Consider the following 24,686-nt stretch of genomic DNA (forward strand, 5'->3'; position numbering starts at 1 on the left):
AGCCTGCAGTCAGAGCTGCGGCTGGTGACGCCTCCTCCAACTATCACCTTTCACACAAATACATGCACTCACCATCTAAAGACACCCCCAGCCCCCTCTCTTTCTTACGAAGCTGATGCTTGTGCAGAGTAATGGGAGACCTGGAGTATAATTAACAATACCAAATTATTGCATGCAAGATAGACATTGGCCAGTACGGGGATTGAACCCGCGACCTTGGCGTTATTAGCACCACGCTCTAACCAACTGAGCTAACCGGCCATGTGAACAACAGAATCAAGATCCCAAATCAGCTGATACTAATTATGGAAGGCCGTAGACTGTATCCAGGGCCGATTATGTCTCATATCAGTTTCATGTATCATGTTCGTCTTTCTTTCATCACAATTTAAAGTTTCTCTATTTGGAATACAGCAAGTCATGACACCTGTCCTTTAAAGTGGTGACAAAGAGACACAGCTACAGTTACGAGTATTTTTACACTGACCTACCTCAAGCTCTGCAACCTCAGCTCAGCATTTCATCAGTCATCTGTGTGTGTGTGTGTGTGTGTGTGTGTGTGTGTGTGTATATTTAGCAGTCTACCTTTGAGACTGACTCGAGGTCAGCAGGAACACATGAAGGGGACCGGGGTCGGTTACCTTCTCCTGCACGCTCACACTTGTGCTGACTGACTCTGGCACGCGCTGCAGTCGTGGAGTCAACGCTGGTTCAACACATGCCTGGAGTGTGAGTGTGTGTGTGTGTGTGTGTGTGTGTGTGTGTGTGTGTGTGTGTGTGTGTGTGTGTGTGTGTGTGTGTGTGTGTGTGTGTGTGTGTGTGTGTGTGTGTGTGTGTGTGTGTGTGTGTGTGTGTGTGTGTGTGTGTGTGTGTGTGTGTGTGTGTGTGTGTGTGTGTGTGTGTGCCAACATGTGAAAAGAGCAAATACACAAACTCATACTGTAGCCTTCCCGTATATGGAAGAGGATAATTTAAGTGAGTGAGATGAGTAACGTTGTATTAATACCAACATATCTAACACACACACAGAGAAGAGCTTTACAGTACATTCAGATTGATGAGGTCTGGTTACTAACGTAAACTCGACAAGGCCGGCCAGCGAAACAAATCAGCACATCAAATGTAATCATAATGTCTATTTCCAGGTTTACAGTTCCTCCAGACATTTTCCAAACAAAATTACCGAGACAGCAAATGAATGATTTCCTGGTCCCACAAACATTCAAAGAATGTCCCTGATTGTACTTGTTTCACACGGAATCACATAGAAACGGTCCACCACTTCCTCTTGTATGTGGAGAAAATAATCTATTGATAAAATAACGTCAAAGTCGATGAGCAGTGTACGCTTTACACTGTTCATCAAAACAGGATGCAGACCAACCAAAGGGAGGGGCAGAAGTCAGAGCCAGGGTTTAATTTAGCAGCGTCGATGAACATGTGGCAGCCAGAAATCTTTATTAAACGAAACCTCCATCATGGCTGCTCAGACTGAAGCAGCTTTTTAATGTGTGGGAAGGCAGACATGTTTACTCATTATCATTGTCTTCAACAGTTTTAGCTGATAACTTGTCTATTCTCACTATTGCACTTTAATATGAATCATAGGTTTTTTCTCTACATTAATACTGCTCACTTACGACTGTCATTGTTTTCTGTTCCAGCAAAACATCTTTACATTCAGTGAAACATGACTTACACACGTCTCAGTTCTCATGTTTGACTAGTTGGAATGTTTAAGTTAAATCCTGGTGTGTTTATGGTTCTTAGTTTTTATATTTTCTACATTTTTAGTGCTTTTCTCCCTCGTGTTGTTTGGCTTTCTGTTTTGCTGCGGTCAGAAATGATGCACGATGATTTCCAACTGTTGTTGCAAAGTTTGCTCATTTTAAGCCACTGCTGTGGTTTAAAGTTGGTCAGGCCTCGGGGCCCCTGACTGGCCCGGGGGCCCGGAGGAGGGTTTGCCTGCCTTGCCCGTTGACAAGTGACGCCGTTGGTTATGAGATAAACATGACTGTTCACTGTGGTTAAATCATAATCTGTAAACATGAAGTGGATGCAGCCGCTGTGACGTCAGCTGCTGGTTTGTGGATTACAGTTTTGAAGTTTAACATTTTGGTCGAAAGCAGAACGGGAGACATGCTGGCGAGGAGCACAAGACTTGAATACACTCTGTAGCTTTAGCAGCTGGGACTGTTATCAAGGTGTGTCTTATATCTGTTATAAACCAGGATGATAATTAAAGGAAGCAGATAAACGCACAGAGTCTTTTTAAAAACCTGAGCCACACCTTACATCATACTCCCTTTGACTCTGAAGAAACCAGAGAGAGCTCACTGTTGGCTTTATTTCAGGTTAACAGAACTTCTTACAATAATTGTTAATGTCACTTTGAACAGGTTGCGCCCCATGTACGATAGCTAAAGTATTCCAAGCGGGCGGCCAGGGTTCAAGTCAGACTTGTTGCTGCCTTCACAGCTCTCTCTCTCTCTCTCTCTCTCTCTACCAATGTTCTACTCTGTCCACTGTCCTATCAAACAACGCAGGCGAAGTTTACAGATTCCTGAAACACATGTTGCCCCTCACCGTGTCTGTGAATTGTTAAGGCTGCAGAAAAAGACAAGCTTGAGAGAAATCGCAACATGTGTAGCCCTTGAGGCAAAGTGGAAATAAAACGTGAAGCCGGCCTGCTCCGAAGGCCTGAAACTAATCTGGTGAGTTAAAAAGGAAAAAATGAATACTTCATAAGAAACAGCAAAATATTTATTCACCAGTCAAAACAACAAAACATGAGGTCTGGAGACGTCAACCCACACGGTGTTACATGCTCACCAAGACTTGAGTTACCTGCAAAGGGAGGATCTGGACACAATGTGCATATTAGCATGTGTGTCGTTATTGTGAAGGGAGAGCTTGTTAGCTTTGAAATCAGAGGTACAGTGATGGGAAAGTCATTTGTGTCAGGAACTAAACATCCAGGGGCTTCGCTTTGAGAAAATAAACAGCCAGAAAGAAAATGATACCACTTTGAAACATGACCAACTCTATACTCATGTGTCTATGTGAGTGGATGGACATAAATTGGCAGGTCTCGGAGAAGAGCTTGCAGCATTCATGCAAGACGATGGGGCGTGTCTGGTCCGTCTCTATCAGGGAGGAAGGAGGTGGTACCAAGCACTCAAAAAAAAAACAACGGGCGGCAGTGGTTGTAGCGGGTTATCAGTTCTCGAGGAAAGCCACGTAGTCAGTGAGTCTAGCCAACTGCTGCTCATTTGGAACCAATGAGACAGGGGGAGGATCTGCAGAGAGAGAGAGAGAGAGAGAGGAGAAGTTGAGTCAGAGGGGGATTCCTTATTGTGCCAGAGACCATCCATCTTCTTTTTACATCTGAGTGGCTGCAGCCCACGTGTGCTAACTCAAGAGAGACTCAGCAGGTTTCAATTTAACCACGTCGTCCACATCTAAGCCCCCCCCCCCCCCCCCCCCAAGACAACGCTACCTGCGGTGACCTCCCCCCCGTGACTGTGAGACATTCAGCCTGGAGACCATTACAACACTTCACATTCATTCCAAGCAGAATGATTTCCTGTATGAGATCCACTCCACAACCAAAATTGCCAGGCACTTTGAAATCCTGGTGACGGTGTGGAGGAGGGAGAAACAGCAGGCATGTGAGGATTAACAGTGAGTGAGTGCACGATGTGTGCAGGCCATGTGTGCACCAGATGCTTCAGAGGTAACGTCCAATGACCACAGACAAGACAGGCCACAACCTCCTACTACCTCCAACAACACGGATCAATCTACGAGTCTCCAGGCTTGAGATCAACGATATGACAAAAGACTAAAGATTTAAGAGTGGAGCAAAGAGGGGGGAAAGGGAATTGATGAGGGACCTTTGGAGACATTAAACAAAGAGGGATTTAGCAAATGAAGGATGGAGAGATTTTAAGGAAAGGAAAAACCTCACCTGTCTTCCATTTGAAACAAACCGACCACTTACACTCTGCTCTTAACCTTTTTTTATGGCTCTAATAAAAGCTCGGAGGACAAGCAGCAGAGAGGTGGGTGTAGGATTACTCATGAGGAGAAAAATGTCTGGCTATGGGACAAATAAAAAGAGCAACACTGCCACCTACCTGGTTTTTTGGGCATCACCATCCTGGTGGCAGGGTCTGCCTGCCAGCCCTGGCTCACCACACCTTCACACAAACACAGAGGAGGGAGAGATTCAGATCACAGCGGCCACGTTACCTTTTCTTCTGCTTAAGTTTTCTCCATCTTACCCTTCACTGCTTCCTCCACTGAGTAGCCCACGAAGGCTGCAAAGTCTTCTGCTGTGATGGAGGTGTAGGCCTGGGCCACCAGGCTGTACGCTCTCTGCCGCGTGCTTTCTGTGAAGGATGCATGAACCACATCAGATGGCTGTCTACACAGGACCTGCATGTTAAAACATGGCTCTGCTTCCAGTTAGAGCAGCAGACACGTGAGAGGGTCACATGGTGCTGAAGAGTCCCGTTCAATGTAAACAAGGTCTGTCATTGGACAGAGAAACAGATCCAGAGCCTGTTTCAAAAAGCCTCTCCATCTGTGTGTGTGCGTGTGTGTGTGAGACAGACAGACAGACAGACAGACAGACAGACAGACAGACAGACAGACAGACAGACAGACAGACAGACAGACCCTCCCTCCCTCCCTCCCTCCCGGTCTGCTTGGGAGACCGTAGCCTCCCGACATGAAGGTTGCACACGCTCTAATACTGGCGGCCTGTTCTGGCACATTCTAAGGTGGTTCTGGTAAATCAGTGTTGGGGTCAAACCTTCATCTCATTTTCAGAAGAAGCAGAAACTTTAAAACTCAGACACACCTTGTAAACACACGTTGAGCTATCCTGAACAGTTTGTCTTTGTTTTAATTGTAGCCATCATCTGGCTCTGTTTGACTTTAAACGCTGCATCTTGTCTGATTTGACTGAGAGAAAAAGAGGAATTAAGATTTCCCATAATCGAGAACCCTTAAAAACCGATCCCGTTAAATGAAGCGCGGATATGTGCTGTGCTCGTCCAACAAACTGAAGTCTTCATCAGCAGGCACGACTCAGGCTTTCAACATTCCTGTCCTGTTTATCAGGCTGGACTTGACATGCTGCTGGACTTACTGGAGATAGCGTTCAGAGTGACGGCGCCTCACCACAGCACGGAGCCAAATGCACCCGGCGTGTGTCTGCTCCAGAAGCTATCACCTAAATGTCTCTTTGGTGGTTTATAGCCTAGCAACAGTTTATGTGTACCAACAGTCAGCCTCCGGTCTGTTGCAGCAGCTAGCAGCAGTAACAATAACAAGTCGGGGGGGGCGGGGATGAGAAAAGACAGCTGTGAGGGGGAAGGCCAGAGATTTGTCAGGAGAGCGTTCTCATTCTGCTCTCCAGCACACTTCAACGTCTCCTCATTATTGTTCCTCTATAAAAAAAACTAACTGAGTGGTGGAAGGTCTGAGAATATTCATTTGGAAAAGTAGGTCAAGGAAAAGATTAGGTATGAACTGCTCTGATGGTCATTTATTCCAAACTAGAAGGTCAAGTAGTGACGATTTGGATTGTGTATTTAGAGAGAATGACTTCTTATAACTTATAATACATGACAGAGGGAAAGTCACTGAGCTGCTTTCTTTCTCTCTACTTGGTATACAAATCTCCTCTGTCCACTATTTTTAAAACTGGGGAAACTTTGTTGAACCTATTTTTGGACCCAAATGACTAATGAGTATAAAGAGGTTTGAAAACTGCTCCAGTCGATGTCCTCAGGCTGCAGCTGCAAACAGAGCCGTGATGACGGAGGCAGAAATGTCCAGAGACGCTGCATCGTGCATCGTGCTCGTTTCTGCAGATGACGCCCTCAGGATTTGATTCTGTTTCTCTCAACATCCTGCAAATTAACTCTTGTAGTGCTCAGCTGGTAGAGTCGGGGGTTCGATCCCCGGCTCCTGCAGATCCAATGTGTCATTGGGCAAGGCACTGAACCCCAAGTTTGACTGTGCATCATGCTGTCTTTAGATTCGAAAGGTGCTTTGTGAGTTACTCTGATAGCTTGTATTGTTGGCACGTTTGTGTTTCAGTGAATTAGTAAGAAACGGTCAGAACGGTTGAAGCATTGTTTGTTTGATGGGTCGGATCAGAGCGGTGTCAACAGGTGCATCTTATTAAACGTTTGGACTTAAAACTTAAAGTAACATGTCTGAAGACATCCAATCAGAGGGTTTTAATCACAATCTGAGCCCGCCACTGACCAAAACAAAACAATCCCTTGGAGTTAGTGGACACACTGCACTAAAGGCAGTCTAATGGACGCCAGCTGAGAAATCTGTTGGATTACTATAAAAATGCTGATACCAGCGTGAGTTTCAAACTACCATGCCGCCCTTTTCATTCACACCAACACCGTTCATAAAGGCTCCTCGTTTGTGTTTGAAAACCTTGTTTGCTTCTGAGCGGCTGTAAATAAGAAAATGAGGACTCAGAACATATGTTTTAAACACAGCCAAGCAGGTCATCTCAAGGGGCTTTTTGTAACCCAGTCCCCAGGCAGACATGTATTTTTACTTTGGCCTTTTGACCGTGTAGATGACTCGTGTGGCAGCTGGACCGGCCCGTCTTAGTTAGCTGGAGCTGCTGAGCAAGGCATCCGTGTGTGGGAGGAGTTTTTATGGAGGAGAAACAGGACCTGGCCTGTCCTTCCCTCACTGTCTATTCCAGGGCGGCTATCACTTCGCACCCTCTCACCTCTTAAAAATAGCCCCCACTCTTCACCGGCTAAGGCAAAGCAGACAGGACAAGGCAAGGGCTTTTATTTTTACATGCAGCCTATTGCCAAGTAAGAGCAGCAGCAGCCCACTCTGTAAGGCCTAAAACATGCTGGGATGTCCTGTTTCAGTCCTTTGTTTGCTCCCTTAGACTTTAAATTTTAATTCAGCAAAAAAAAAAGAAATGGATTCTTGACTTCATGCAGCTTTATTCCACATTTCTTCAAAGACAGATTTGGTGATTACAGGCAGATCAGCTGATCACAGATTCAATTCAAACTAAAACAAAGTGAGAAAAAAGACAAATGACTGCTTCCATGAGCTCACTATGAGGATAATGTCGTGCTAGCAATCATCCAATATCCTGCGTTTACACTCATATCAACATCTCGTTTTTTCATTTCAACGACTTTAAGTACAAAAGTATAAAAAGACATTAAGAAAAGGTACAACATTAACATGAAATATTGCACTGAAAGTAAGGCCAAGCTATTCAAGCTTCAATCCACCTTAACCTTTTTCATCGTTTTAACATTTAACAGAGTCTCTGTCCAACACGCAACCTTCAAAAGCACATTTTAATATTTCCTAAGAGTCCATAACCAGTTGGATTTCATCATTCCTCCTCCTCCTCCTCATCGTCCTCCGCATCCTCAAATTCATCAGTATCGACTGCTCCAAAGTCCATTTTCGCCAGGACTGTTTCCACATGCTCTGTAGACAAAGTGAAGTGGTCCATCTTCTCGAAGCCTGGCTCTGGCCTCTCCTCGCCCAGAGCGTGCTTGGACGCGTCCTTGGTCTGCGTGATGAGGCCCTTGGAGGCTAACAGAAACTCGGCAGCGCCGCCCTGCTCCAACGCCCTCACGGCCGTGTCCGTGAGCTCTGAACTGACCTGCAGCCGTTCGCCGTAACGCTGAGCCAGCGCCCGCAGAGCCGCCACCTTTTCATCCTGCTCTTTCCCGATCTGCTCCAGCAGAATGGTCTTGCGCTCTTCCAGCACGGCGTAAAGCAGGTCGAAGCGTTCGCCGAGCCCTTGCTTAGCACGTTGAGCGTTCTCCATCACTGCACGGCAGGAATCTTCCATCTGATTGAGCAGGGACTGCAGGCGGCTATTGCTGGCGACCAAGGTGTCAATAGCATTACTCAGTTCCCCTTTCTGGGCCTGATAAACACTTGGTATTGGAGCCACTTCACAGTCTTTGTGCTGACCGAACACTTTGCACAAGGAGCAGGTGGGAACCTGGCAGGTCATGCAATAGATGTTGATCTTCTCATCCTCGTGTTCCTGGCACATCGGCTCTTTGGATTCTTTCGGCTTTAGGGTCGGTTCCGTGCTTCCGCTGTTGTTACCTTCCTGCTGCTGCTTATAGATGTCGATGATGTTTTCTACCAGCAGGTTGCGTTGGAGCCCGTGTACACCGTGGCGGTCAAGCACGACCTCAAAGCGGCAGGTGGGACAGCGGAAGACTCCTCCGGAGAAGCGGTATGGATTTCGTGAGTCGTACAGGTCGCTGGCACAACTGCGACACAGGTTGTGCTGGCAGGGCAGGATGACCACCGGCTTGGTGAACATGTCCAGGCAGATGGGGCAGCTCAGCTGCTTCTCCAGGCTATCCATGGGGCTCGGGGGACGAACCATAGATCCTGTTCTCTGGATGTCCATAATGGAAAAGCTTAAGCGTTCCGATTCACAAGGTAAAATGAAGAGCGTTTCTCTGTCGGTCACTAAAATGGCGGGCAGACTCTCCAACCTCGCCCTCAGTGTGTGCTGCTGATATCTATTCTGGGTGACGGCTAGCAGCTCGGCCCTTTATAGCAGCTCTTCACAGTTGGTGACATCTGATCCTGTCCACCAACCAGAGCACACATTCCTGCCCGCTTGCTTCCTTGGGATGTTTTCACAGAAATGGCCCCCTCCAACCAGGGACAACATGTGTCTCGTGTCCCAGTGGGCATGGCGTCCTCTCGAACAGAGACACAGGTGGAGTTGGAGCAGAGTCAACCAGGACCCATGTGACAGACTCGGATAGGAAACTCAGTCCAATTTGTAAACAAGTCAATGTCAACATCCAGAGACACCCGTGTGCTCGTGAGGATTTGTTCTCTTTGAGCTTGTTGTTGTGTATCCAGTTTGCTTCTTATATCATCTCTTCTATTTACTCCAAAAAACACTTCATTTGATCTTTTGACAGTTTCAAAACTCCATCAACCAATGATAATAAACAAATGAAAATGATTTGGAATCATTGATTACATGAAGTTTAGTTTTTTAAATTTTTCTTTACAAATGTGACGATTTGATTTTTTTAGATTTGTTTCTTTATTCGTGCCTCTTGAAGTTTGTCTGCAGGTCAAAGTAGTGCGACACGGATCATGTGTAATGAACATTTGAATATTTATTCATGTCATTTAAAGCCTGATATTTATTTCATACGAGCGTTTGAGACTCCTCATTAGCAACATCATAACCTAGTCAATGAAGAGTGGATATATGGAAAACCAATTCACCTGATTATAAGAAAATTGTTTTGTTTTTTTAGTCATTTGTTTTATTTAAACCTCTGAAATGAGTCTGATGTTTCCCTGTTTTTATCCTGAACACTCGTTATTTACCTTTTCCAACAATCAGCGGTGAGCCAAGTGTCTTATGACATGATGTCGTCAGCATCTTTAGCACATCAACACAAAGTACGGTAAACATGAGGGGGGAGCTATTCTTAAACTGTTGCACAAGATCACATGGTACGTTCACCGACAGCTGGACACGAGGACAATCATTTCATCTGAGCATGTTCCTCGAGAAAAAAAACATGCAACAGAGGGGAGAAAGCTGTGTGGATATCAGGCTTCATGGTGGGAGAGCACCTCAGTTTGTGTCACTCAGAGTGTTGTGACACCACAGACTGGCCTCCATGACACCAACATAGCTTACCAGTGGAAAAGGCTAATATTCAACTCTTAATCTTCCTGCTGTTTTAAATATTGAGCTTGGTCACAGGGGTGCATCCCAGCTGCAGCTGTGATGAGCTGGCGCCCCCTGCTGACTGACTCTTTTGTTTATTTCACTTCAGAGTGTTTTAATGTCGCTGCATGGTGACGAGATGAGTCTGAGTATTCACAAGTTGTTTCAGAGACTGAAAGCTTCCTTACAGGTCAGGTGACGTGTCAGAGGTCAAACCAGCCTTGCTATCCTTCTTTGTTTTGTCATTACCTTGAAGCGCTTCCATGACAGGAAGGATGTTCTCCGTCCACTGGAAGGCTGCGATGGCCGTGTAGATCCCTGGAAAGTCCCGCTGCCATATGCGTTGGCCGACTGCCCAAATAGCTCCTAATTCAGGATTTGCCTTCAAACGACAAGGGGGTGAAATGTTTCAAAGACTCTCCTCATGCTGAATCTGTTTTTCATGCTCCTGCTGAGAGCAGTCACACCCAAACAACCCCAATAACAAATCATGAGCATTACAGTATTGTTTTGTGGATCGGTCATGTTTAACTTTGAGTTGAGCGTCTGACCAAGAAAGATCATTCTTCGATTCATAAAGTGAGCCGTGATGAGAAGACAAAGCACTCGTGTTACCCCCAGCAGGTAAAGACTGATGCATTGTGGGACTGAAGACAGTTTATGATTAGAATCAATGAGGATAAGTCAAAAACTGTTTTTAGAGTTCCTGTGTGAAACTTTCGTTTATGTGTCTTTAGCGCCCCCTGTGGACAAAAAGGTGTCTCTTCTGTCTCTTGGCTGATTTTTGTCCAGAACATGAAGAATTGTTTAAAAAAGTTAAATGAAACTCTCTTTTGATTTGAGTCTTAGTTTGTCAAACGTTAACAAATATCATGTATATAACTGAGCATTGTATTTATTGCACTATATTACATTATTATACTTTGTAACTGTCAAACTGTTGTTTATATAACTCACTGTCTCTGAACACACGCCACTTTAACCTGCCATTCACTGCACATCATTTCATTACTGTCCTGTTGCATTCACCCCGTCATGTATATATCTACTGGCACTATTTTCCAAATGTGCATGTATGTTACTACTGGATTCTTTTTTGATTTCTGTTTTGCTGCAACACTCAGACTGCCCTCAATACAGTAAACTGTGTGTGTGCTGTGACTCGCTGTATCGAACACGTACCTGGTCTCATAAAGATCCCAGTCTCATCACTGATGCTCTTATTTGTTTTTTTTGAAGGATCCACAGATTCATCAGTACAAATGACGTTTGTTTGTTAACCAACTAAAACCTACTCACACCAACTCTGACACATGATGTGAAACATGTTTTACAAGTTCAGACTAAACAAACACAACGACGCAGCACAATCAGGACACCCAGAGTCAAACTTCAGTCAGCAGTACTTCCTCAGTAATGTGTTTCTACATCCTCATACTTACAGATTTGATCGCTTGGGGAATCCTCTTCCAGAGATATCTGCCATTATTCCTGTTGGATTCAAATACAGAAGTCAGAGCAGTCTCAGAGAGGAACGTGTTACACTGATGGTAATGTGTGTCTTTGCTTCTCTAGATTATTGGTGTCAACGTATTTTAATGAGTGTCAACCTAAAAACCTAATCTAAACCAATAAGTCAACCCGAGGATCTCAAACAGCTCCGCTCACACATATTTAGAGCGAGCGAGGACGGGTACAAATAAAAAAAATTCTCTGACCACAGTGTCTAAATCCAAGCTGTCCACAAAGAAAATATTCAAACAAAGAAAACTAAACAAGGCAATCAATGTAAAAATGCACGATGAAGATGAGTCCAAATGTTTATAAAGAAAAGACCCGGAGATTCATCGCTTACATGTTTACATTTTAAACTGTTAGTAAGCAAATTCTCCCTCTGGAAAACCAAAACCAGTTAATGCAACCAGTTTGGAAGCACGGTGAAGTCGGTGTCTGGCAGTCTTTGAGAATCTTTTTTGCGTGTGCCGACATCTGGACCACCTGTCTGAGCGTGTGACGGGAGCGTAGAGGGGTCCAGAGTCTGTCCGGAGGGGAGAGAGTGAGACAAGGAAGACAACCCCTGACCAGAACTGAGGACAATCCTCAAATATATGGAACAGTCTACTATGGCTTGATTTACCTGCATCACATCCTGGAGACATGGAGTGAAGCTTAACATGAGCTCTTTGCTTATAACTCAAAGACGAACCAAGTGAAAAGAAGGCAGCGAAGTGCGTGATAAGGTGTAATAAGTTGCTCTGTAACATGTCAGAAAAGCCACATATGATCGTTTCCTGTGGTCATGTGTCTGTTGATTGCGTTGTTCAGTTAATCTGTTCAACCATTTACGTTTCAGCCCTTAAATTCAGCTCTGCAGGGGCTGCCTGTCCTTTTATCAGAAGTCCCTGGACCTTCAGAAAGAACATAAACCCTTCAGCCCAGAACTACATTTGTACCCTGACAGGGACTGATGAGTAACCATTGATGAGTCTGATTTCATTATTAGCATGCGGATAAGTCAAAGTCATCTTTATGGTCAGTTTTTCAACATGTGCTGGACATACAGAAGAATGAAAAAAAAAACCATTGTCTCTGAAACCACAGTGTAAACTAACTGCAGGAAGATTGAAATAATATATACAAAACAAAGGATAAAAATAAAAGTGTAGTTTTACAAAACTTTCAAGATATTGTGCAAAGATGTGCATTGAAGAAAAAACTACATGTGTGTGGACTTGTATTAACTGCAGGTAAATAAATATGAGTTACTAACTTAGTGAATGAAAAGAATAAACATGAGTTTTTAAACAAACAACAGATAAACTGTGTCTCGTGTCTGGTGAATATTGTGACCTGGATTGAAGGTGTCAAACACTCACATGTCATTATGAAGTAAATAAAGAGAGAGCAGCTGAGCGTAGACCTGAGGGGTGGCGACGCCTCCTGGAGCCTGATGGAGAGAAATAAACAAGTAAACACCCAACAGACTTCACAGAGTCATCACAAACATTAGGATCATATATTTAGGACTCTCACACCGGAAGTTTTAACAAGCCCTTTACAGTGTTGTTGTTGTTGTTAGCTTCTGCTAACGTCTTAGCATTTCTTCCTTCTCTCTTAACAACAAATAAATTAATGTAAATCAACTGATAAACATTTCCTGACACCACACATAAAGTTATGACTTATATTATAACATAATAATGCATTTAAAGTCTTTAGTTTTAAGGAAACACATAACACAAGTGAGAGAAAATATTAATGTACGTGTTGTTAGAATAAAACGGGTAAAGTTAAGAGTTCAGTAAGTTATTGATTTATAGATATATAGTGTGTCTATATAGTATAAATAGTTCTAGATTAAACGTTACATGATCGTTTGAGAAGAGGAAACTGTCTTAGCGTTAGCTTTAACTCATCATGAGCTGCACAGCAAACACAGACAGAAACGTTCAGAGACTCAAACATCACACAGGAAACGAAATGATGAACACCGAAGTGTTCAGAGCTTACCTCAAGCTCCTGAGCCTCACACTGCTCTAATAATTTATCAAAGTTTTCCTCCATCATCACAGCAGTAGGCATGATAATGCCTAGCTGGTGCACCGGAAACAACTTCTTCTTCTTCTTCGTCTGTGTAATTGCAGTAGATTAACAGCGCGTGAGTGATGTTGCTGCCCTCTGCTGAATGAAAACACGGACGAGGGTTTTTCACTTTCCTGACAATACACGAGTTTACTGCCTCTTACAAAATAAAAGATCTATCCTGCAAACTCAAACATTATTTGAGATTTTCTGACATTAGCAGCACATTTGTACAAAAGAGGAGACGGCAGGATACATAACAAATGTTATGTATTAAAATCTAATTAACAACAAGAGACCTTGAGCTACTGTAAACTTTGAAATTGAAGATGAAGATTTTGAATATTTGTTTATGTTACAGCATGTCATGTGCTGCTGTAAATTGGACAGATGTGTTACAGTATCCTGATAAGCATCTATAACCAAAAAACTTTTCCTGACGTGTTCAACATGTACCTGAGATGACTTTATTCTTTATGTAACAGCAGCTCTTTGTTGAGCGTGCTCTGAGTATACTCCTCACTGTTACACTGAGATTGCCTTTCTCCTTAGATTCACTAATGATCCTCTCTCCCCGCCTAGGCAGAGGATTTCTGTTTTAATCCTTGTTGATCTCTCCACTTGCTTTGATGCTGTTGAGGACAAACTCTAAATCCTTTCCCTTCACTCTCAGTGGACACTGTAATGAGCCTGTTTTCAAAACAGACTTCTCTAAATGTCTCCAATTCAAACTGTAAAATCAGCACCTTTTCTTTTTACTTTTTAACGTGTCACAGCCTTATTTTAGACATCTCATCGAATATGTTATGAACACATCTGTAAGAACAATGTGCTGTTCCATATCATCTAAAGGGAATCATTTAAATTTTAACGTAGTTAAAAAAATAAAACATAAAATTAAAAGTGGAATTATTCCCCAGAGTCATTTTCGTATGATCTTTCCATCCATTCAGCATCTTTACCGCTTTTCCCATTCAGGGTCACAAGAGGCCAGAGCCAATCCCAGCTGTCATTGGACAAGGGGCGGGGTTTACTCCCTGGACTGTTTGCCAATCAATCACAGCGCTGATGACATTTACAGACAGACAACCAGCCACACTCACGTTCACACCGACGGGCAATTCAGAGTCAGCAGTTAAACTAATGAGCAACTTGTTCAATGTGAAATGTGCAACCCCATTCAACAATTAAAACATGTAACATGTATTGATATAATAAAAATAGTGATATTTGGCGGCCATGAGACGATATTATATCGCAACACAAAATAACAGATTCTTTGCTGGATGAATTTTTCCCCCAGCTCTACGTTTTATGTTCTCATTTAGATTTCTTTTTTCAAAGTTTGATGTCACCAACTTCATGAGATGCTTGGGTGAGCGAACACCTGAAACGAAGCCTTTTTCATTCTTAAGATCTCTTTGTGTGACTTTCTGTTCCTTGTTCTTTTGACCCTCCTCTTCGCAATATCAAATTCAAATCACTGTGCTGGAAAAAAAAGTTGGAGCAAAGATATATTTAATCTCTGAATTGAGGTTATGAAACAATCATGTGACATCACCATGTGACGGTGCACTGGCTTTTAAAACGATTTCCTCAGTGAAGTAATATTCAGGATGGTCACCTGCTAAAAGCTGCACGGTCTAGCTGACAGCACATTTCTGTTCTGCTTGTTCTGTGGGATTAAAAATAATACCATACATACTCTTTGCAAGATTAAAGAGTGATGTCCTTTCACTTCCTGTTTATGTTCCTCATCCTTAGTTATTACTTCCTGTTGCATCAGAGGATCAGTCATATTCACCATGCTGTTTCTCTGGTTAACTGCTCTTCTTCCTCGTATAGCTCTGGGGGGCTTTAATGCACTCAGTGTCCACTTGTTGAGCTGCTCTGCCCTGTTATTTTGAGGCCTGCTCCTCTGATTAGGCCTCTTGTCTAACTGCTGCATAATGTTTGTTTGTAGATTTCTCCAACACTTCAATCAGATGCACTCAAACAACAACCACAGCTGGACGGCCAGCTGACGATTTAAGCAGAATTGAGAGGAAGATTTGTTTGAGCTCATCCAGATGTGTCTCCATAGTATCAGAGTCCGCCTTTTATTTAAATACATCTTTTAGTTGGGTCTTTTATTTCACCTCTAATGACAATTCTGGCCCGACTCATTCCTGTAAATGATCAGAATATAAATCTTCATCGTGACAGAACACATGAAGAAGACTTTCACTGCTAATCCATCAATCATCAATTTAGCCGGACCGAAGCGGCGCCCTGTTCAATGCTACCATTGACTGTTATCAATAGACTTTCCCACTGGAAGGGATTACATTTGGTATCCGTGTAAACACTTATTGATTCATCTGACTGCGTCGTGTTCCCCTCTGAACCCTTTAACTCATTCATCAGTAACATTGCACAGCTGTATAAATCATTCACCCTGACTAAAGGTCTGTTGAAGTCAATGTGAGACCTCAGTTTGTTGAAATCAGGTCAAACAGTTAATCGTTTGTGGGCTGCATCAGGTCAAGCTGATTTAACCAAACCAAGAGACGAGCTGTGTTATGACTGTTATATGTGTGATGTGTCTGTGCTGTCTTCTCCTGTGTAAAGAGGTGCACCAACCCAAGGAGCTGATTGGCCAATATTAATTTCCCGCTCCAGCCAGTGATAGGCTCATAGAGGTCTTCCTCACTGTTTTCTGTGTGTAGTTTCTCACTCATCGAGGTCATGGTCAATTCAAAGCCTGAACAACTAGACTGATCAGGATGAAAACTTCGCTGCGGCGAAGGGGGGAACACCATCTTCCCAACTTTTCAACCAGCCATGTTTCCTTTGGTCAACTTTCAATCTGAGGTAGTTTTATGTTATGTGATGTAGAAGGGAATCACCAGTAACATTAACCTTGATTCCTCCTGTTTTTGGTTAACTAAGGAGGTAAGGTGAAGAACGGACAGGAGAACTCACACAGGTTAAAACTGGAGTCGAGGGGCGAAGCGTGATTGGGTCTCGTAGTGTGGATGTCCTAGTGTGAGGTGTGAGTTAGTTTTGTTTGTTATACTTTGGCATTGATTTACCCTGAAGCTTATTCTTTGGTATTCTTATTGTCAAGTATACGCTTATGGTCCTGAACATTTGATGAGGAGAGGAGAGAAGGGGATAGGAGAGGAGAGAAGGGAAGGGAATAGGAGAGGAAGGGGAGAAGAGAGGAGGAGAGACAGAAATACAATGCACCTTATGATGTTAGTAAGGTTTTGTTCTGTGTGATACTCATACACTCGTTAACTCTTCACGACTTTGGAGACAATGTCAATGTACTTTTATTGTTTGTCAATCTTTTATAAATCAACCTTTAACTTTATTTCTACTTTAATCAATATATTATTTACAACCAACAATGACGTGGATGTTTTTATTCAGTCTTTGGAAGTAATCAAGTTTTTATGAATATTTGACCAACCTTTCATTCTCTCTCTTTATGTCAAGCTCTTTGCAGCTTTTAGCCTGATGGTAATGTCCCTATGACTGTCTGAAAAATTAATGTTTCCATCGGTGGACTAAAATGAGGATTCAGCCAGAGAGGCTTCTGGAGGTGAGAATAGGTGTGTTAACACTTTAAGATGCATCAAATCAATTCATCAGTCCTTTCCTTCTGAAAATGAGATTACATCTATCGACTTTATGTTCCCTGACTGCCGCTGACTCACCTGATGTGTCCAGAGAAATCTTATTTTCTCTGTGTATGCAACTTGCTTTTTCAGGTAGTTATTGTGTAGCTCACAAGTTATAGGAAGGAGTTTCGAATTAACCGTCAAAGTCCTGCTCTCTGTTTGCATCCAGGGGAACGCCAAGTGCTCTTGTTGGTGTGTTCATGGCCAGGCTCGCTCGGCTCCTGCAGTGGGGATTCAAGAGTCTCTTGGGGCCCTCAGCAAGAATCAGTTGGGGGATCCCTCCATCCAGAGTTCATCCACATCATGTCTCCCAGCTGATTCATCCCCCTCTTTATCGTTTTTTCTTTTTTTCTTTCCTGCAGACAAAAAAAAAATCTTCCTCTTGACTTCTATTGACTAACTGTGGTTTTCACAGAAATAATGAATGCAGTGTGAAGCAGGGCAAGGAGAATGAAGATGCTCGACTTCTTGAATCGTGTGTTCAACCACAAAGTCGAGCGCTGCCTCTCAGCCATGGCGTGAGGCTACTATTTAGGTCAGCTTTAAGATGAAAGATGTTTCTTCGTTCTCCTTTAGTACCGGCTGCAGCAGCCATCACATTCTGAACACCACTTATCTCATTTCATCTTTGCACAGTCCTAAAAACTCTCTGATCTTCCAGTTTGTTGTGTTCGCTCGCCAAGAACGTCGCAGTTCATCTTCATTCTACATGCTACTAAGGGGTGAAATTCACAGATGGTAGGTGGGTGCACGTCAACATCTTTCAGATATATCTCCCATAAGGGAAATGCAATATTTATATTTTCACAGCTTTTGCATGTTTGTGTGTGTGTGTGTGTGTGTGTGTGTGTGTGAGTGGAGTGAATGATTTGCTCCTGCCTCCAAAATGGAAAATGTTTGTTGTGCATGTAATTGCTCCTTGAAAATGTTCCAGCGGTTTTGTGTGTTGAGATCAACACATCTACAGGCGCATGCTACAAATCTGAACTATTTACAGTTCTTTCCTTCACACTTTTAATCTGTGTGAACTCAAAGAAGGAAAGGGAAAAGAAACCATGCTGTCCTTTGACGCTCTCCTGATAACAGCTGGTGTCACCCAAAGGCTCCGTGACGCTTTATTGTCGTCAGATGAGAGCGGATTGTTCCCAAGATTGGCCTAAACCGTGCAGAGTGTTTGCTGTTGAGGATGTACCTCAGAAAGACTCGCCTTATTAAAAATTAAGTATTTCACCACCCGTGAAAACAAACTCCGTGTTGACCGTAATCAAGACGAACCGAGGATGAGCATATGTTCACTGACGATGTACCAGAGTATAATTTACATGACGTTTTAATTACAGCCGCACACACAGCAACAGTAGGGCAGCTTTCAGCTCACACTTCATTATGCAGGGGTCCTTGACTTTACATCCCATGTTTCCACGGCAACGATAAACACGTCGTGTCTGTCATGGCGGCTCATCTTGCTACCGCGACAAGACACGTTAAATTACAGCTATAAAGTTACAGATTTCTCTGGCTTTGATAGCAGCTGGAAATATTTGAGTCAATGTAATGTTAATGTAAAAAACATATAACATGTGTTTAGTCCATTTATAATTAATTTTAAAAAATGTTCATGAAAAAACTTGTCAGAAAATTTTACATATACCTTATGTTAGTGTTTTTAATATTTGCTGACAAAAGCAACAGTGGCACGTTTTGAAGTTGTTACAAAGCTGAACGTGTCCAAGGTCAGGTTGGTGGATCTGACCTCTATCCTTTAAAACGCCTCCGGCCCGCTCAGTGGGGAGCTGATATATCTGTAAAGCCCTTTCATCCCACATCTTTAGCACCCTGCTGAGCGTCCTGTTACACCTGCTCAGCCCGTCATCAGCCAGCAACGATTACTCTGAACAAACACGCCTCCACACACTCTTCCTCTTCTCTTCTACTGTCGGGGACAGAGGTCGTATTTATTTATTTCCAGTCATTTATCAGAGCGTTACCCAGATAGATGCAGCCTCGATTTCAGATGAACATGTGAAAAGACAACATCCTTTATAGCCGTCCTGTTGCTTCTCGCACGGACCCAGAAGAATGTTTCACTTTGCATTCATTCATGCATTCGTCAAAAATAAACTACTGTGGTGCCGAAAACCTCTCCCAGGTTGAGTGAATTAAAGGGTCGTGACAGATACTTGGATTCATGTAAACAGACTCTCCCTCATCAATATGCAGAAAACTGACAGCTGAGCATTCACTGAGAAATACAGCAGAGAGACCACATTTGTGTACAGCTTTATTTGAATTCTTAAAGATGCATCAGTGTTATTACTGCTGTGTCTGTTTGTATCGTCTCACTTCCTCCCAGTGCACGGACACAAGCAGCAGACGCACACGTTGTTTGCAGAATGTTTAGATCTCACGGTTGGCTGGTCGTGCGTTTCCTGATTAAATGTGCTAGAAACATGAGAATCTGCACGGAGGGGAGATGCACAGACACAAAAACACGCAGAGGAATCTAAACTCTCTCTGAAGTGTTCTGACCGTCTGCCCCCTGGGTCTGAGCTCACAAAGCCTTTAAAAAATACATCAATCAAGTCTAGAAGCAGTGTTACTGAACATGAGTTGAGATCTTGCCTACCTGTCGTCGGCTGATTCACATCAAGTAACAAATAACAAGAGCTTTTTCATGTGCATATATAATATATAATAACCACCAGGAGCAGTGTGGAGCTGTATGGTGATGAGACCGGATATGTCAACATCGGCGACACCAGAGAGCCGCTAGAACAACAGCGGAAAGTTTTAAAGAAACGTTTACAACAACCAGCGCTATGATGTGTCAACGCCAGTGCGTAGCAACAAACATGCGTGCCAAAATCATCTTGACTTCGCTGTTTTAAGCCGTCTGATTTATGTGGTGCTCCCTCCAGAGGAACCCTCCGGTAACACACATTGGACAAAGGCAAGTATGTGAACTAGTAAGCATTTTTTAAAAGCAAGAAATTTTGAACCTTTAGGTCAAAGGTCGGCCCCCATCAACCCTCAACGTGGCCCTCAGGTCCTTTTTTACATGTGAATTAATTGGAAACATGAATTAATCTGTCATGAAATCATGAAAACCAGAAATATGTCCACAATAATATTTGATCCCTGATATATGTTGAGTTACATTTGACAGACAATTCACTGTAATAGTTTTTTTGTATCCTACAATTTGGCCCTCTGGCAGTGAGCATTAACTGAATGTGGCCCTTGGTGTGACCAAAGTTGCCCACCTTGTGAGCACACAAACCCTGAACCATGTTGTGTATTCATTTAGCTGAAGAGCTCCACCTTGACTTTGAGTGACTTCAAGTGTTTTCATGTGTTTGTATAACCAACAACAGATTCTTTTCATGTGATGTTTTATTATTTATTGTAATATAAATAACACAGCGTCTAGTTAATGTATGTTGAATGTGGCCTACTTCAGCTCTCAGCTATTTAACATTCAATACATCTCCTCTCATCACTCTCATTCAGGGAGACTCGCAGGACGGGAAATATTAATCACTGTGGGATCAAACCGGTGACCTTATTGGTTAATATTGCATATAAACACAGAGCTTTACTTTAACATTAAAGGGAGAATTTTACTCTATAAATAAAAAAGACTTCAGAGGACTGATATCCCAGAATGGATCGTGAGCTTCAAAGACAAATTACTACATTACCCATAATGCAACTTAATCTAATCTTTTAGGGCTCAACCTTGTAATCTTTCATTTTTCCCATAGATGAATTGATTATTAGCCATGATGTATGATATCAACCTCGTTTAAAGAAAAACTTGGTTTTCAACGATAGGGAGAAGAACTACAGACGGTCCCGAGGTCACACCGAAAGCTCTGACAGGTAGATCTCACACTCAATTTAATTATTCAACAACCAAACTACAAACACTAAAAACTAAAAAAGATACATTTAAGAAGCAACAATATCATTCGCAATGGATTGTGGGAAGGGTAGTGTCCTTGATGAAACGCTTCGGTCATGAGTATCAGGTTAGCTGGTTGTCTTGGTTCCATGTGTCAAACTCTTTATGTACGGATTTTGTGAAACTTGACGTCAAAAGGACAATTTGAACGGGGAAATGTCACTGTTGAGCTTCATTACAGAACAGATTTTTATCATGGTTGTTGTTCATTAATTTGAAAGCTTTAGCTTTAACACTAGACATCTAAAAAAAACTGTTTCCTGGTTGTTTCATAAGATGCTTCGTATCAAGGGAGACTTAAAATAACACTTCCTGTCTCCAAACAGAAACAAAGCTATACCAAAGCAAGTCTTACTAATCAACACTACATTTCTTTTACTTTCAATACTGTTTAAGTTGATGTTTTATGGATAATCTGCTTTAAATTCTGTTTATGTGGTTGGAAAGAGACGAGTGCAGCACTTGGGGTTCAGCCAGTCTTCCTTTATTACTTTTAGAGAGTTGGCGTCAGTCGTCTTTGTTTTTCATTGGCAAAACTGTTGTTGTTACATTCATGCCAATTAAGAACATTTAAAATGAGTTCTAATTGTTTTTATTTTCCCTCAGTCTGGCTCAGTTTGAGTCGTTCAGCAGCCTTTTGTCTGTTTGCCATGTTGTGCTGTTTAACCATTCCTTCTTTTCCCTCAGCTTTCTGCTCCCTGCGTCACCTCTTCTTGGCTGACTGGTTCTCACTTCATTTGAACACTGAGGGCTTTGAAAGTCTGCTGTCTTCAAGCTGTTCAGCATCAGTAGCTTCTGTGTTACTATGATTAGTAACAGTTAAAGCCCAAGCAGAATACAATGCTCAATATAAACACCTTCATCTGAAGAAAGCAGCCGGGACAAAACAACTGATATTTCATTGTGTTGCAGAGCGGCAGATTGAACCGTTTTTTTTTTGTTTTTCTGAAATCAATCAACAGAAACTCAAATAACACATTACTTTGTTGTCTGCTTTATGGTCAATAATTTCAGCCTACTTTATTTGTACACAAAAGTTGATTTGTTTCTGCAGCCAGAAAGATGAGGAAATCCAAAATGACATACAAAAATTGACAGAACATAAAACAAAACATTAGAGAAAAATACAACTATTCAAACATGATAAAAGATTTAAAATCACTTCCACAGATCAGGGAATAGAGGAGTCAATAAAATCAAACAATGAAGTAACTCCTTTGTTAAGTCATGTCACAAGTAGGGACCAACTACACTAAACTAGATACATAATAGCTCTAATGTTGGACACAGTATGTGTTGGAAAACAAGTATTTGGCAGATCCTTCATCGCATCAATGTGTCGCTCGCTTGCCTCCTCCGCTCGCGTTTTAGTCCCGCCCACCAGAGGTGCAGGGAGAAACACGAGGAAACGAAGCAGTGTAGAGAGAAATGACGAGGACATGCGTTTAAAGAGACACGTCTTTCCCGCCTTGTGTGATTCGTCTCGTCAGCCCCTGATCGTCTGCATGTTTCATCCTGTGTGTTTCCCTGCCTTCAAGGTTTGCCCTGTGAGTTTGTTCGTGTTGGACTTCTGCCTGTTCTTTCACCTCGTCTTTTCCTCTGAATCAGTTCGCCTGTGTTTTTGCGCCGCCCCTGTGGGGACTGGGTTTGAATCCTGTTGAGGGTCTTTGTGTCACACTCAGTTGGAGCCAAGTCTTTATTTGGGTCTTAAATGTTGTTGACTCGTGTAAACAGTCTGCAAACGTGGTCCAAAGAGAGGCTTAATCCCCCGTCTCTGTACTTCAGTGAATAAAATCATTCTTAGTTTACAGTAAACTTCATAAAGTTATTCTAAAGCCCAACATACACTTTTTGATTATATAATAGTCGGGGTGGTTTCAGCTCACACTGTACAACTGAATCATTTCCAGTGCTGAAAGCTCACGATTGATGTGCTCAGACACACACACACACACACACACACACACACTTACTAGCAGCCACATATTCCCAATCAGCTGGAGGTCCGCAGATATTCTCTGCTCACAATTCTTTTCATGTTTTTCATTGTACGAGGGGGAAGATGCATTATTACCAACATGCCTGCCGTTGTCATGGTGATTTTGATGATTTTGTTCATCAGTTGGTGCAGGCACAATACTGTACTTTATACATTGCACAACTAATGACACACAGTCGGGCTTCAAATAGGCCCACTTCAATCATACAGTCATGCGATTAAGAAATGATGTTTCGATCGGCCTGAAATCCAGCACAGGGAACGTCCGGCTTCAAACATAAATGGAAGTTGATGGTTTAAATGTTGCATGAGGCATCACTGCTCAGTGATGTGTTCACATGTTATTATATCAGGGACTTTCCTGCAGCGGGTTGTCCTGTCTGCATTTTAGGACAACACATCCTTGAAAAAAAGCTACCCAATCATCCTTAGCTGAACAGATTAGTAACTGACCTAGATTCACTCGGAAACAGTGAAGAGCAGCTTTGCGCTAGTTTGCATGGTCACTGTTAAAGCTTTTTAGTTTTTCTCTCCTCTGTTTCAACAACAGAAGAGGGCATGCTGATGATCCATGAAAGCTGCAGGACCGTGTGTGTCCATGAGATGCCTCTTTTTTTAGTCTTAGGAGTTCATTGAACAAACACATAAAAGGAAGATGTATAGATAACAAAAAAGGAATCCCTGGAGCCAGGAACTACAAACTACTGTACCAGATTCTGTGAAAGCATCACTGGGAAATGTAAACGTCTTTGTAGCTTTCAGGGATTTAAAAAGAGAGAGACAGACTCTGGGTGCTGCAGCTCAGCGTGCGTCCATTCAAGTCAAACTTTTCAAATCGGACCAAAGAGTACGCTTGCTGTCTGCAGCAATTCTGTCAATTCAGTGCTGTTGATGACGATTGTGCATCAACAAAGCAAAAACTTCTCTGAACTCCTCTTGAACTGTCAGGAAAATAACGGAGATCCAGTATGTGAGGGCACTTTTGAAAAGTGTCAACTGTAAAGCCCATCTGAAGATATCTCCACAAACAGACTCTCAGTTGCTGGTAGCACAAACAGAGCTCACAAACCTTCAAAAATGCTGGATTTGAAAGGTTTATTTCATCCTGATATATATATATCAGTTTGACTGTATGTACAGCTGATTTCAGTTGCCTGTACAAAAGCACGGCTAACAGACTTAAAGCATGTGTGAAAAACCAAAAAAGGAAAATCTACTGCTTGCACAAAACAATTTTGAAAAAATCTTCAGCATCAATTGCCCATAATGTAGCAATCAGCAACAGCTTGAACTTGAGGATAGCTAAGATGCTAATGCTATTACAGATTCAAACTGGATGGTCAATTTACAGCTATCAATTTTATAACAAGCAGGCAGAGGAGTGACATTATTTATACATTCTTCATTTTCATGTTAATAATGGAGCAAAGCAGTGTTCCTTTCAATAACAAAAACTTTGTTTATAGAATATCAAACTCCTTCCTTAACCATACAATAAACTGTACTATCCTTTTACTGTATTAGCAGAAAAGGTAGAAACATAAAAAAAATAAAAAATGATGGTACGGCTATGCCAACCACTGCCATTTTCTACCTCATAAAAACTGTATTTTTTTCACAGTGAAAGATAAAGAAGCAGAAGATTCAATTAGCAGTTCATAAAATGACCAGCAGAGGGAGTTTGAAAGGGTGAGGATTCTCAAAGATGCAGTA

General features: G+C 42.4%; 2 protein-coding genes across 2 annotated transcripts; both read right to left on the reverse strand.

Moving 5' to 3' along the window:
• Positions 1–2,745: 2,745 nt before the first annotated feature.
• cops8 (COP9 signalosome subunit 8) lies at positions 2,746–13,409 on the reverse strand. Its single transcript, XM_079357418.1, has 7 exons — positions 13,271–13,409; positions 12,637–12,707; positions 11,203–11,251; positions 10,010–10,142; positions 4,287–4,394; positions 4,140–4,202; positions 2,746–3,299 (listed from the first exon to the last, which is right to left on the reverse strand). The coding sequence occupies exons 1-7, from the start codon at positions 13,340–13,342 to the stop codon at positions 3,220–3,222; spliced, it is 576 nt and encodes a 191-aa protein (XP_079213544.1). The 5' UTR covers positions 13,343–13,409; the 3' UTR covers positions 2,746–3,219.
• trim63b (tripartite motif containing 63b) lies at positions 6,988–9,991 on the reverse strand. Its single transcript, XM_079357417.1, has one exon. The coding sequence runs from the start codon at positions 8,459–8,461 to the stop codon at positions 7,415–7,417; it is 1,047 nt and encodes a 348-aa protein (XP_079213543.1). The 5' UTR covers positions 8,462–9,991; the 3' UTR covers positions 6,988–7,414.
• Positions 13,410–24,686: the final 11,277 nt, after the last annotated feature.

Source organism: Symphodus melops, assembly GCF_947650265.1.
Source record: "Symphodus melops genome assembly, chromosome: 12".
Taxonomy (NCBI): domain Eukaryota; kingdom Metazoa; phylum Chordata; class Actinopteri; order Labriformes; family Labridae; genus Symphodus; species Symphodus melops.